Genomic DNA, 14,582 nt, shown 5'->3' on the forward strand with positions numbered 1-14,582 from the left:
CCAGTCCCCTGTGGAGGCAGGAGCGGCCCCTGCCCGGCCTGTCCCTGCTTGCACCCGCTTCCCCTGCTGTGGGCTCAGTGCAGGCTTGTGCCCTTCTGGGAAAGAGCTGGCCGTACGGGGAGCCCCTCCCTGTGGCTTCACATGGTGCCTTTGCCCCATGTGCTGTCGTAGAAAACATGGAAGGTTTAGCTGAGTCCCGGGGCGAACAACCATTTGTTGGGTAGGATTTCGACAAGTGGAGATGGGACGGGGGCCCCAAGGTGGGCAGCAAAGTCCCTGGAGAGGGGCGAGCTGGGCTGAGGTTCTAGGTCCCGAGCTAGGGCCTGAGGGCCTTCGTGGGGAGACCTTGGTGGGGGTGTCCCTGCTGGGGCAGTGTGCCCTGGGTCAGAGGGAGGTGGGGGCAGAGGGGGCCAGGAGGGCCCACCTGGACAGAGACCAAGCCCGACAGTGCTACCTGCCACGGGTGGGGGTGAGGCGTGTCCGGCATGGACAGCCCCAGGCTGCTAGGGTGGGTGCCCCCTCCCTGGGCCCTGGGCCAGGTGGGGACTGCTCAGCTGTTGTCCACTGCAGCTCCGTGCTTGCTACCGCCGCTGAAGCTGCTAATGCCGCCAGCCGAGGGTGGGAGGGCCGTGGTGGCCCTGCTTCTGAGGGCTGACGTGTGTCCGGCGTGTTGGCCGACAGATCCCGTGGTGGAGGTGGTCAGTGCCATGCAGGACCTGGCCGTGGAGGAGGGCGGCTCGGCCGAGCTCCTCTGCCAGTACTCGCTGCCCGTGCAGGCTACGTGGAAGATGGACGAGCGGGAGGTGTGCGCGGATGGGCACCGTGTCATCATAGAGCAGGACTGGAACGTGGCCAGGCTGATCTTCAGGCCGGCCTTGCCCTGTGACAGTGGCATCTATTCTTGTGAGGCTGCGGGCACACGTGTGGTGGCCCTGCTGCAAGTGCAAGGTGAGGCTGCCTGGCCGATAGCCCCAGGCCTGGTGCCGCTTTGGCGTGGCTTTGGTGAGACTGGGGCCGTGCAATAATGGTGGAACGGCAGGCGGTGACAGCCGGGGCTGTGATGCAGGTGGTCATTCAGGTGGGAACAGGCCCTGGGAGGTGGCAAGCTTGCTGTGCCAGGAACTGAGCTGTAGCTAGGCAGGGCGTGTCCAGTCGCTGAGCTGTGGCTTCCTGAGAAGTGCCTGGCCGATTAGAGTGGTCGAGGTGAAATGCACAGAATTAGTGGGGAGCGTGGATTGGGGAGAGGGCCTGTGGTCAGCCTGAGTGTGAGCCAGGCATTCCAGGAGCGGCAGCTGTTTGCGGGGTGCGGGTTTCCAGACCCGCAGCTTCAGCGGGGGCCGCGCGTTCAGAGCACAGCTCCGAGCCTCGCGACCCGGTTTGAGCCCGGTTGTGCGGTGCCCTTTCTAGTCCGCCAGATTTCCCAGGTTTCCTGCCAGGTTTCTCACCTGTGAGGGCAGGAGCCTGGTGCTGGCGGGAGGTGCCGGCGCAGGGTGGGCAGGGCGTCGGGGGTGACCACGGAGGGCGCTGAGCGCTGCCCCCTTGGCGGTCGCTGGGGAGGGGCGTCTTGTTTGGCCTTTTGTAGTGTTCCGGACTCTTCTAAGGGACAGTGTTGGGGGGAGCCTGGAGGCACAGGCGCGCCCTGAACCTCCCTCTCCCCGCAGCCAAGAACACAGTGCTGCGCGGGCTGGAGAACGTGGAGGCGCCCGAGGGCGGCGAGGCGCTGTTCGAGTGCCACCTGTCCCAGCCGGAGGTGGCCGCCCACACCTGGCTGCTGGACGACGAACCCGTGCGCACCTCTGAGAACGCCGAGGTGGTCTACTTCGAGAACGGCCTGCGGCACCTGCTGCTGCTCAAAAATCTGCGGCCACAGGACAGTTGCCGAGTGACCTTCCTGGCCGGGGACATGGTGACATCTGCCTTCCTCACGGTCAGAGGTGACTGCGCTGGGCCGGTGCGGGGGAGGTGCTGGGACTCCTACCATGGGAGGCTGGGCTGGCCACGCCGCAGTGGCTGCGGAGCTTGGGGGCTGCAGAGGGGGCGCAGGTCTCTGTCTGAGCCCCTTGCGCAGCAGGGGGGCGGAGGAGGGGGCAGCACGAGACAGGGACAGGATCTCCAAGATCCCTCCCACCAGAGGCTCTGCGGGGCCTGGAGGGTTGGGGGCGTTGGTCTCCGAGACCCCTCCCCGCAGGAGGCTGGGCGCTCCCTGCGCAGTGAGGTGGAGGGGGGGGAGGGGGCGGTCCCCGAGGCCCCGCCCACCGGAGGCTCTGTACGGCCTGGAGGGGGGTGTCTCAGACCCCTCCCATCCGACCCTGGTTGAGGGGAGGTGGGTGGGGAGGGCGTGGGTCTTGAGCCCCTCCCCCGCCCCACACTGACACCGGCACCCCAACCCCTAGGCTGGCGCTTGCAGGTCCTGGAGGCCCCGCGGGACGTGGCGGTGCTGGCAGGGGCGCAGGCCAGCTTCAGCTGCACGCTCAGTGAGGCGGTGCCTGTGGGCGAGGCGTCCTGGTACATCAACGGGGCCGCGGTGCAGCCAGACGACACCGACTGGATGGTCACCGCCGACGGCAGCCACCATGCCCTGCTGCTGCGCAGAGCCCGGCCGCACCACGCAGGGGAGGTCACCTTTGCCTGCCGCGACGCTGTAGCTTCTGCGCGGCTCACCGTGCTGGGTGCGTGGTTGGCGAAGTCCTTGCCCGGCAGGTTGGGTCTGGGGCACGACCCCACCTGCAGAGCTCCGGGGCGGGAGTGTGGGTGACTGTCCAGGGCTAGGTCCCGTGCGAATCTGCCCGACTGGAGAACCTGGGGGTTGGCTCTGCCGGGGTGTGTGGGCCCCTCTGGGAGGGCTGCGCTGGCCAGGTGTGTTCATGTGTGAACCCGCGGCCTGGGGGGCTCCCTCCTCTCTGCTCAGTGCAGATCTGAGCCCAGCCTGGGGGCGCAGGGGAAGGAGGGGCTCTGGCCCCATGGCCTGCTGTGGGCCCCTCACGGACCCCCTTGCTGGGTAGGCTCTGGGCACGCGGTCTCCTTGCAGTACCCAAGTGCCCCAGCCACGGGGATTTTGGCAATGTCCCTCGATCCCTGAAACAGGCCAGGCCCCTGGCACAGGGTGCACAGGCCTCGGGAGGTGGACCACACCAGCACTTACCCTGCATCCAGCTCAGACCCCGGGGCCGCCGGAGGGGCTGCAGGTGGCAGAGAGTGTCGCCAGGGAGCTGCCGCACTGAGCAGTGCCTCTGCCCTGCAGGCCCCCCTGACCCCCCAGAGGATGCCGAGGTGGTGGGCCGCAGCAGCCACTCTGTGACGCTGTCCTGGGTGGCTCCCACAAGCGACGGAGGTGGTGGTCTCTGTGGCTATCGTGTGGAGGTGAAGGAGGGGGCCACAGGCCAGTGGCGGCTGTGCCATGAACTGGTGCCTGGGCCTGAGTGCGTGGTGGACGGCCTGGCCCCCGGGGAGTCCTACCGCTTCCGTGTGGCAGCTGTGGGCCCAGCGGGTGCTGGGGAGCCGGTGTACCTGCCCCAGACTGTGCGGCTCGGTGAGTGGCCGCCCTCAGGCCTGCAGTGTTCGCAGTGTCCCTGAGCTGGAGGACAGAGGGAGTCTGGGGAGGGGGTGGGCCTGGACCCTGGGGTGCGTCTTTGCTGATGTGGCCTGTTCTCCATCCATGGACGCTGTTTCCCGCAGAGCCGCTGAAGCCCGTGCCTCCTGCGCCCTCAGCGCCCGAGACCCGGCAGGCAGTGGATGGCGAGGACGTCTGTCTGGAGCTGGAGGTGGCATCCGAGGCTGGCGAGGTGGTCTGGCACAGGGGCACGGAGCGTATCCAGCCAAGTGGGCACTTCGAGGTGGTCTCCCGGGGGAAGCGACAGATGCTGGTGATCAGAGGCTTCACGGCGGAAGACCAGGGCGAGTACCGCTGCGTCCCCGCCCAGGGTTCTGCCTGCCCCGCCGCTGCCACGTTCCAGGGTATGTCCTCACCCTCTTGGGTTCTGGGATGGGGAGCCCCGGGGTGTGGGGGTGTGGCCCAGCCTTCCTCCTCTGCTCTCAGGGGAGGGCTGAGGGTCCTCTTGGGGGCCCCGTGTCAGACCCAGGGAGACAAGCTTGGTGAGGAGAAGCTGTGGGCCCACGTTGCCGAGCCTCAGTGACTTAGGCTGGCCTCCCCCTTCCTGAATGGGGTGCTAGCGGCTGCAGCCCATAGTCCTCCCATTCTGGTCCCCGTGTACACTGAAGCCCCTTGCACTCTGAGTCTGGCCCCTCCCTCCGCCAATGCTTAGTCCCTCCCCACACTCTCCCCGCCCCTGCACTCTGAGCCTGGCTCCGGTGCTTCCTGGGCGGTGGCTGGCTCCCATGTGGGCCTAGGTCTCCCACCGCAGCAGCAGGGCCAGGAAGGGCTCAAATAAGCCCCGTCTGACTTTGCAGAGTCCTAACATTCTCATCCTAACGTGCCCTGTACGGGAGGTAGATTGAGACCCCACTCAATGCGGCGGGGCTGAGGCTCAGAGCCTCTAAGACTTGCAAAGATTGTGCTGTCAGAAGTACCTCGTGCCAGGCGGGGAGCAGAGGTCTAGTGAGGCCACAGCCTGGTCCACATACTAGTCTGCAGCCAAGGTGGGCCTGGTGTGGCAGCTCTGTCCTGGCCAGCTGACCAGTCTTTTGCCGTTCTCAGTGGTGCTGAGCCCGGGCTCTGGGGATGAGGCCCCCCTGCAGCCCAGCCTGCCCCCCGAGGCGGCCCAGGAGGGTGATCTGCACCTGCTGTGGGAGGCCCTGGCCCGGAAGCGTCGCATGAGCCGTGAGCCCACACTGGACTCCATCAGCGAGCTGCCCGAGGAGGATGGCCGCTCACCGCGCCCACGGCAGGAGGTGGAGGAGGCAGCCCCTGACCTCTCTGAGGACTACTCCACGGCTGATGAGCTAGCGCGCACTGGAGAGGCTGACCTTTCACACACCAGCTCTGACGATGAGTCCCGGGCAGGAACCCCTTCCCTGGTTGCCTACCTCAAGAAGGCTGGGAGGCCTGGCACCTCTCCACTGGCCAGCAAGGTGAGCCCTCACTTGATCTGCAGGGAGAGGTCTGAGACCTTCACTATCCATCTAACCATCCTTCCTTCCTTCCATTCACCCATCCATCTATCCATCCATGCATACATCTGTTCTTCCTTGCCTGCTTCTTCCATCCATCCTTCCTTTCATCCATATATCCATCCATCCTTCCTTCCACACATCCTTCCTTCCATCCATCCATTCTTCTTTTCTTCCTTCCATTTACACATCCTTCCTTCCTTTCTTCCATCCATGCCTACATTCATTCTTCCTTCCTTCCCTCTTCCATTCATCCATCCTTCCTTTTGTCCCTCCATCTATCCTTCCGTCCATCCTTCCTTCCTTCCGTCCATCCTTCCTTCCATCCATCCATCCTTCCATCCATCCATGCATCCATTCTTCCTTCCATCTATCCATCCTTCCTTTCTTCCATCCATCCATGCATTTATCCATTCTTTCTTCCTTCCTTCTTTCCATCCTTCCATCCATCAATCCATGCATACATCCATCCTTCTATCCATCCATTCTTCTTTCTGTCTATCCACTATTCCTCCTTCCATGCAGCTATTCTTTCTTCCTCCATCCATTTATCCATCCTTCCTTTTCTTTCACCTATTTATTCACTCTCTGTCCACACATCCATTCATCAGTCCATCCATACTTCCTTCCATCTATTATTCATCCACCATCCATCCATCTTTGCATCTATCCATCTTTCTTTCCTTCTATCTATTCATCTGTCCACTAATCTGTCATCCATACTTTATATGTGCATTTTTCTTTCCTCCTTTCCATATGTATATCCATGCATCCATCCTTCCTTCCATCTATTCATCCATCATCCATCCACCATCTTTCTATTTGTCCATTCATGCCCCCATTCATGCATCCATCTATTCATCTATCCACCCATCTGACATTTATCCATCCATCCATTATCTATCCACCGTCCATCCATTCATGCATTCATCTGTCATTTATGCACTATGCTTTCATGTACCCACCCATTTACCATCCATCTACCCTTGCCATGCCTGTTTGCCTGTTCATCCATTTATGTGTCATCCTGTTTATCCACCCACACAACCATACAACCATCATCCATCCATCCATTTATCCCCCACCGATTATCCATTCACCCATCATCCATCTACCATCCACCTGTTCATTTATGATCCATTCTTGTATGTGATTACCTGTTCTTTTATTTATCTGTCAACCTGTTTACCCACCCATCTACCCACACAACCATCCATTCTCTATCCACCATCTATCATCCAATTCTCTATCCATCCAACCATCCAACCATCCATTATCTACCATCTGTCTATTCATCCATCTATCCATCCACCCACCAACCATCCACCCAACCATTAATCCATCCATCCTCCTGTTTACCCATTCATCCATCCATCCATCCACCCGTCCATGTATCTATCTACCCATCTACCATCCATCCACCCTGCCCCACAAGGCTGTTAAAACTTTTCCCTGAAGATCTGGAAGTGGCCTCTCTGTGGTGATCCTCACAACCCTGTTTGCCACATGTGGGTGACTGTGTAAAGCAATCTGGGGGAGGTGGGCTTGCTTTATGGTAGCAACAGGTGCCATCAGGCATCCCGATGAACCTAGTGCAGTTGCCAATGGGTGGGAGGCAGAACGGTGTGCTAGAGCAAGTACTGGAGCTGGCCCCTCAGTGTGTGTGTCCCTGCACTAGTCCTTTCCCTATTCCTACCATGGCCTCAGTTTCCCTACCTTGCCATGACATCAGACCCTGTGTCCATAGGTCGAGGCCCCAGCAGCCCCTTCCATGAAGCCACAGAAGCAGCAGGAGCAGCTGCCTGCCATGCCCCCACCACCGGGAGACCTAAGTGCCAAGGACCTGGGTGAACCCTCCATGGACAAGGCGGCCGTGAAGATCCAGGCTGCCTTTAAGGGCTACAAGGTCCGGAAGGAGATGAAGCAGCAGGAAGGGCCAGTGTTCTCCCGCACATTTGGGGACACTGAGGCACAGGTGGGAGACGCCCTGCGGCTGGAGTGTGTGGTGGCCAGCAAGGCAGACGTGCGGGCCTGTTGGCTGAAGGATGGCATGGAGTTGACCGACGGGCGGCACCACCACATCGACCAGCTTGGGGATGGCACCTGCTCTTTGCTGGTCACTGGTGTGGGCCGTGCCGATGCTGGCCGCTACACCTGTCAGGTGAGCAACAAGTTTGGCCAAGTGGCCCACAGCGCCTGCGTGGTGGTCAGTGGGACAGAGAGCGAGGCCGAGAGCTCATCGGGGGGTGAGCTGGATGACGCCTTCCGCCGGGCCGCCCGGAGGCTGCACCGGCTCTTCCGTACCAAGGGCCCGGCCGAGGTTTCGGACGAGGAGCTCTTCCTCAGTGCTGACGAGGGCCCCGTGGAGCCAGAGGAGCCAGCGGACTGGCAGACGTACCGCGAAGACGAGCATTTTGTGTGTATCCGTTTTGAGGCACTCCCCGAGGCCCGCCGGGCAGTCACGCGCTTCCAGGAGATGTTTGCCACGCTGGGCATCGGGGTGGAGATCAGCCTCATGGAGCAGGGGCCCCGAGGGGTGGAGATGCGCATTGGCAAGGTGGCCCCCGCCCCTGCGGTGCCCCAGGAGCCAGTGCCCAGCCTGCTGACCTCTGATGCTGCCGGTGAGTCTGCATGCTGCCTTGGCCGGGCTGGGGAGCTGGGGACCAGAGACAGAGGAGCTGGGGGGAGCAGGGCTGTAGTGGCCAGAGTCAGCAGAAAGCTCAAGGGGTTCCCTGTGCCCCACACCAGCCTCTTTGTAGGTACAGCCCACTGCGGTGTGGAAAGCTCTAACTTGGAGGCTCAACAGAGCTGAACTTGGATTCTGCCTCTGTCTCCTACTAGCTTTGTGCTCTGGGGAAAACTACTCAGTGTCTCTGAACCTCAGCTTTCACACCTATGAAATGGAACCGCAAATAGGGTTGTCCCTCAGTATATGTGGAGGACTGGTTCCAGAACCCCTGCAGATACCTAAATCCGCATGTACCCAAGTGCCGAAATTGACCTTTCAGAACTTGCATGCACAAAGTCAGCCATCTACATATGTGGGTTTTGAATTCCACAAGTGCTATATTTTGTTATCCACTATGGTTGAAAACTATGTGCATATACACGGACCCATGCAGTTCAAATGTTGTCCAAGAGTGATTGCACTTACTTTCTAGATTTTTTTTCATGAGCCTTTGTGGTGTAACCTGTATAAAACATGGAGTTCCTCATGGTCCAGTATGTATACGATTTCCAATCCCAGCATTTAAGAGTAATTGAAAAGCCATGCCGATGTTTACTTGTATCCCTCTAGGAATGTTAGAGAGAGTATAATAAATGACCAATGGCATCATCTCTTAAAACTTCTTTCCAATTTTGAGCCACTCCCTTCCTTCAAATTCCACACCTATTCCTCCTGGACTCCCAGCCCACACAGCCTTGATCTTTACTTTGTCTCCCCTTTCCTCTCTGTTTTCAGTCGTCTATCCCTCTTGCCTCACAGTAGCTTGGGAGCCAAGCTGGCAAAGAGAGAATTCTTAGAGAACAAGGAAGAAGGAGAGGGAGAGGCACAGCAGGCAAAGACACCATTCTGTCAGTGTCTGCAGATGCTCCCACAGGAATGCTTGCTATGCAGAACGTGTGTGTCAAACCAACCTTTTGGTGGGGACTTGCTTGTATATGGCTGTGATCGCTGTGACCTGGGCTAGCTCGCCGCATACCCTGCCTTTCTGTCCCAGCCCCAGTGTTCCTGACTGAGCTGCAGAACCAAGAAGTGCAGGACGGGTATCCCGTGAGCTTTGACTGTGTGGTGACTGGCCAGCCCCTGCCTAGTGTGCGCTGGTTCAAGGATGGGAAGCTATTGGAGGAGGATGACCACTACATGATCAACGAGGACCAGCAGGGTGGCCACCAGCTCATCATCACGGCTGTGGTGCCTGCAGACATGGGTGTCTACCGTTGCCTGGCCGAGAACAGCATGGGTGTGTCCTCCACCAAGGCTGAGCTCCGAGTGGACCGTGAGTCTGCTGTCTGGTTTGATGTCTCCAGGGTGGGCAGTATTGTGGCTGGAGGATGGTCCAGGGAGCATTTGTCTCAGGCCAGGAAGGATTTGGGACCTCAATGTCTAGTGCCTGGTGGAGAGCTCCCTGGGAGCTAGGGCCAAGACCAGGCCCCCCGCTGGAGCTCCTTGGGGATGGGGGCATGTAGAGGGATCTCATCCCTTTGAGAGACCTCCAGGGTGAGGAGAGGGCCAGGAAGATTAGGAAGTAGACCTTAGGTAGTGGGGTGAGGTGAGGGGCAGGAAGGGTAAAGCCAGCCTACCCCACCCACCCCTTAGTGTCCTGTTTGGAGATGTCAGGTGGTGGGATGTGGAAGCCTCTCAGGAAAAGCTCAGCGGCGTGGTGGATGGTGCACTATGGCATCATGAGAAATTCATATTTGGTCTTTGTCCCCAGTTCCTGACACAGAACTCCTAAATCCCTTGGAATTTCCTGGGTGACAGGAGCATCTATGTTCTCATGAGGCCACTCTTGGTGGGCCCCCAGATAGTGTCAGGGTGAGGGCTGGTTGCCAGAAAGACCCGCCTGGATTAGAAGCCTGAGGTGTTCAGCTCCATCACCGTCCTCTGGGGAGGAAAGGGGTGTTGAGATTGGTTTGATAGTTGATCCTGCCCACGTGATGAAGCCTCCATGAAACCCACGCACTGCAGGGGGCAGGGAGCTTCCAGGTTAGTGAACACATGTAGGTGCTGGTGCACCCAGGGAGGGCACAGCAGCTCTGCTTCTCTCCCTCATGCCTTGCCCAGTGTGTCTCTTCCATTTGGCAGTTCCTGAGTTACAGCCTTCATAATACACCAGTAATTGTGAGTAAAGCACTTTTCTGAGTTGCGTGAGTTCTAGCAAACCACCAAACACAAGTGAGTTGTGGGAGCCTCTGATCCGTAGCCAGTCGGTCAGAAAGGTGGATGGAAACCTGGGACTCCCAACTGACAGCTGAAGTGGGGACAATCTTGGGAGGGCTGAGCCCTTTACCACATGGGATCTGTGCCAACTCTGGGTGGTGAATGTCAGAACCGAATGAACTTGTCGGATACCTAGTTGGTATTAGGTATGTTGCGAGTCGTGTTCAGATTCTGGCTGTGCCACTTGTCAGCTTTGTGATATGGGACAAGCCACTTTATCTCTCGACGTCTCAGCTTCCTCCTATGGAAAATGGAGATCATGGAAATGATCTCATGGCACAGGTGTGAGGGTTAAGTGAGTTGATTCAGGTGAAGCATCTGGTACAACAGGCCAAGTACATGGTTACAGATTGTTAGCTAGTATGTGAGGCAGTTGTAAGGACAGGGACAACGGATCTTTAATATGAAAAGACATTATATATTTCCCCATGTAGCTCCATTTCCAAGCTCTTCATTCTGTTGTGTAGATCTAGATTTCCTTCTGGTATCATTTTCTTTCTGTCTGAAGGCCATCTTTTAACATTTCTTGTAGTGTGTATACACTGGAATTTTTTTTCACCTTTTGTATGTCTGAAAATGTCTTTATTCCACTCTTGTTTTTGAAAGACATTTTTGCTAGGACAGTTTTTTTTTATTTCTTTCCATATTTGAAAGATGTTGCTCCACTGTTTTCTAGCTTGCATTGCTTCCGAGAAAAAATCAGATGTCATTCTTATCTTTGAATCTCTGTACGAAAGTTATCTTCTATATAGGGATTTTACATTTTTTAGATATTCAATCTCCAGATCATAAAATTCACCATTTAAGAATGTACATGTAGTGGTTTTTAGTGTGTTTACAAAGTTGTGCAACCATCACCACTATTTAACAGTATGTTCTGGAATATCTAATTCCAGAATATTTACATCTTCCCCAAAAAGAAACCATTAGCAATCACTGCCCCCTCTCTCTTCCCCTCAGCCATGGACATTACTAATCTACTTTCTGTCTCTCTGGATTTGCCTGTCCTGGACATTCCCTATAAATGGAATCCTACAATGCACGGCCATCTGTGTCTGACTTCTTCCACTGAGCATACTGTTTTCAAGGCCCCTCCGTCATGGCTTATGTTATTATTTTATACTTTTTTATGGCTGAAAAATCTTCCATCGTATGTAGAGTATTTATACATTCATTGCGTGATGTTTGTCCATTGACTGGTCATTATGAATAATGCTGCTATGAACATTTGTGTGCAAGTTTTTGTGTGAGCGTATGTTTTTAGTTCTCTCGGGCATGTCCCTGGGAGTGGAGTTGCTGGCAACTCCGCGTGACTTTTAGAGGAGCTGCCAAACTCTTCCGCAGCAGCTGCTCCACTTTACATTCCTATCAGCAACGCGCAGGGCTTCCAGTTTCTCCACGTCGTTGCCAGGGCTTGTTGTCGTTCATCGCTGCGATCATGGCCGTCCTGATGGGTGTGAGGCACCGTCTCGCTGTGGCTTTGGTTTGCGTTTCCCGCTGACGAATCAGGTGGAGCCTTTTCTCATGCGCTTACTGACCATGTGTGTATCTGCTGTGGAGAAATAGCTACTCACATCCTCTCCCCATTTTTAAATGAGGTTGTCTTTTTTCTTTTTGAGTCGTAAGGGTTCTCGATGTATTCTTGATCTGAGATCTTTATCAGACATAGGATTTGCAAATATTTTCTCATTCTGTGGGTTGTCTTTTTACTTTCTTGAAAGAGTTCTTTGAGGCACAGAAGTTTTAAATTTTAACAAAGTCCAGTTTATCTCCTTTTTCTTTGGCTGCTTGTGCTTTATTTGTCATTTCTCAGAAACCATCGCCTAATCCAAGGTTGTAAAAATTACACCTTATGCTTATACTGGCTCTTATATGTAGGTGTTTGATCCATTTTCAGTTATTTTTTGTATATAGTGTGAGGTAAGGGCCCAGATTTATTCTTTTAATATGAATGTCTAGTTGTCCCAGCACCGTTTGTTGAAAGACTATTTCCTCATTGAATTGTCTTGAAATTTTTGTCAAAAGCTAATTTCCTTGGAATGTGTGGGTTTATTTAGGGACTTTAAATTGATCTGAATGTCTGTAATTATGTCAGCACTCCAATGTCCTGATTACTGTAGCTCTCTACTGAGTTTTGAAATTAGGAGTATGAGTTCTCCAAGTTTGTTTGTTTAAGACTGTTATGCCCATACTGGGTCCCTTGTGTTTTCGTATGAATTTTGGGATCGGTTTGTCACTTTCTGCACAAAAGGTCTCTAGATATTTTTTAAAGACTTTATTAACCAATACTTATGATTGATTTGATTTTGAGGCGCTTTGGTATACTTTTTTTCATGTTCTTTGTGCTTGGATTTCACTGAGCTATTCAGAACTGTGAGTTTATTGTTTTCATTAAGTTTGAAATTTTTTGTGGCCATTATTTCTTCAAATATTTTTTCTGTTGCCCCTCAGTTGCGGACTTCAGTTACATATATATTAAGCCATGTGAAGTCGTGCTCTTTTCACTTTTTAAAATTCTTTTTTTCTCTGTGTATTTCATTTGGCATAGTTTCTATTGTTGTGTTTTTATATTCACTATCTTTTTTGTCTAATATCTAATCTATTAATCTGATTAATTGTACGTTTTTGTTTTTGTAAGTTCTACTTGAGTCTGTTTTAAATATTGTATGTCTCTACTTAACTTATTGAGTGCAGAGAATACAATTCTAATACCTGATTTTGTGTCCTCCTCTGCCAATCCTAACGTCGGTCAGTTCTGGGGGTTTCAGTTGATTATTCTCCACATTATGGGTCATGTTTTCTCCCTCTTTACATGTCTGGGGATCTTTGACTGGATGCTTGACATTGTGAATTTTACCCTGTGGGGATATTTTATATTTCTACAGATATTCCTGAGCTTTGTTTGGGGACAGTTACTTGGAAGCAGTTTTATTCTTACTTTCAGGTCTGGCTTTTATGATTTCTTTGGTGAGTCCAGAGCAGCGCTCAGTCTGGGCTAATGATTTCCCACTCTGGAGGCGGGAGCTTCCCTGAGTGCTGCGGTCGATGCCTGTGCGCTGGGGGCCTCTCCTGTCTGACTGGCGGAGGCAGGCGCTACGCCTGGTGCCCTCCTCTGACCCTCTCCCCGTGTGTGTGTGCTAGCCAGCGGTCCCCGCTCTGTACGGCCTCCTCTGCTCCAGGCCTCTGTCCTGTGGACACCAGCCGCCCCATCCCGCAGGACTCTCAGCTTCATCTCCTCTGCTCAAGGAATTTGCCTGGTTCTGCCTCAGTTTCCTCTTCCTGGGCCTAGAAATACAAGGCAGGAAGCTGAGGCAATCCTAGGGGTCACCTTTGCTTCCTATCTTTAAGAGATCAATGTCCTTCATTTGTTTAACGTCCAGTGACTTGAAAACCATTGTTTCATGTATTTTGTCCTTTTTTCAATTGTTTTAGGTGGGAGGGTACCTTAGTCATTTTGGGCTACTCTAAGAAAGTCCCATGGACTGTGTGGCTTATAAACAACAGAGATTTATTTCTCACAGCTGCGGAGGCTGGCAGCCTGAGATTAGGGTGCAGTGTGGCTGGGTTCTGGGAGGGCCTGCTTCCCGGTGGCGGATGGCTGTCCTCTCACCGCATCTTTCGCAGATACGTTGTGTCTGTAGACGTACAGACTAGCCAGCTCCTGACAGGGTAAAACCCACAATGTCAAGCATCCCATCAAAGATCGTCAGACATGCAAGAGGGCAGAAAAATAGGACCCATAATGTGGAGAAAAGTCAACCAATCAAAACCAACCCAGGCCAGGCATGGTGGCTCACACCTGTAATCCCTGCGCTTCTGGAGGCTGAGGCAGAGGGATCACTTGAAGCTAGGAGTTTGAGACCAGCCTGGGCAACATAGCAAGACCCTGTCTCTGCAAAAAATAAGGAAAATTAGCCAGGTGTGTCGGTGCGTGTCTGTAGTCTCAGCTACTTGGGAGGCTGAGGTGAGAGGTTTGCTTGAGCCCAGGAGTTCAAGGCTGCAGTGAACTATGATTGCACCACTGCACTCCAGAATGGGTTACAGAGCAAGACCCTCTCTCTAAAATAAAATGAAATAAAAATAAGAAACCAGCGCTGATGTTAGAACTGGCAAGAGCACTAAAATAGCTGTTAGGGCTCGGTGGCGCATAGTCCCAGCCACTTACTTGGGAGGCTGAGGTGGGAGGATTGCGAGTTTGGGCCCAGCCTGGGCAAAATAGTGAGAACCCATCTAATAAATCGATAGATAAATAAAAACAGTTATTAGAATTATTTTCCATGTGTTCAAAAACTTAAGTAGAGATGTGGAATATCTTAAAAAGACTTGAATAGAACTTCTAGGGATAAAAAATACAGTGATGGTACTAACAGCAGATTAGATATTACAGAAGAAAAGCTACGGCACCGGGTGAGGCTGTGCCGTACAGGGTGCCAGGGGCTCTCTGAGGTCCCTTTTATAAGGGCACTAATCCCATTCATGGGGGCTCCGCTCTCATGACCTGTCACCTCCCAAAGGCCCCACCTCCTAACACCATCTACTGGGGGTTAATATTTCAGCATAAGAATTTTGA

General features: G+C 54.2%; 1 protein-coding gene across 1 annotated transcript in view; it reads left to right on the forward strand.

Moving 5' to 3' along the window:
• Positions 1-14,582, forward strand: part of OBSCN (obscurin, cytoskeletal calmodulin and titin-interacting RhoGEF) — a 135,401-nt gene that overhangs the window by 80,430 nt on the left and 40,389 nt on the right. Inside the window, exons 59-65 of the mRNA XM_069467771.1 lie at positions 1,662-1,934; positions 2,394-2,669; positions 3,242-3,529; positions 3,676-3,954; positions 4,655-5,028; positions 6,815-7,688; positions 8,790-9,068. Of these exons, the coding sequence (XP_069323872.1) occupies positions 1,662-1,934; positions 2,394-2,669; positions 3,242-3,529; positions 3,676-3,954; positions 4,655-5,028; positions 6,815-7,688; positions 8,790-9,068 (2,643 nt within the window). The remainder of the gene's footprint in view (positions 1-1,661; positions 1,935-2,393; positions 2,670-3,241; positions 3,530-3,675; positions 3,955-4,654; positions 5,029-6,814; positions 7,689-8,789; positions 9,069-14,582) is intronic.

The sequence above is a fragment of the Eulemur rufifrons genome, chromosome 4 (genome assembly GCF_041146395.1).
Source record: "Eulemur rufifrons isolate Redbay chromosome 4, OSU_ERuf_1, whole genome shotgun sequence".
Taxonomy (NCBI): domain Eukaryota; kingdom Metazoa; phylum Chordata; class Mammalia; order Primates; family Lemuridae; genus Eulemur; species Eulemur rufifrons.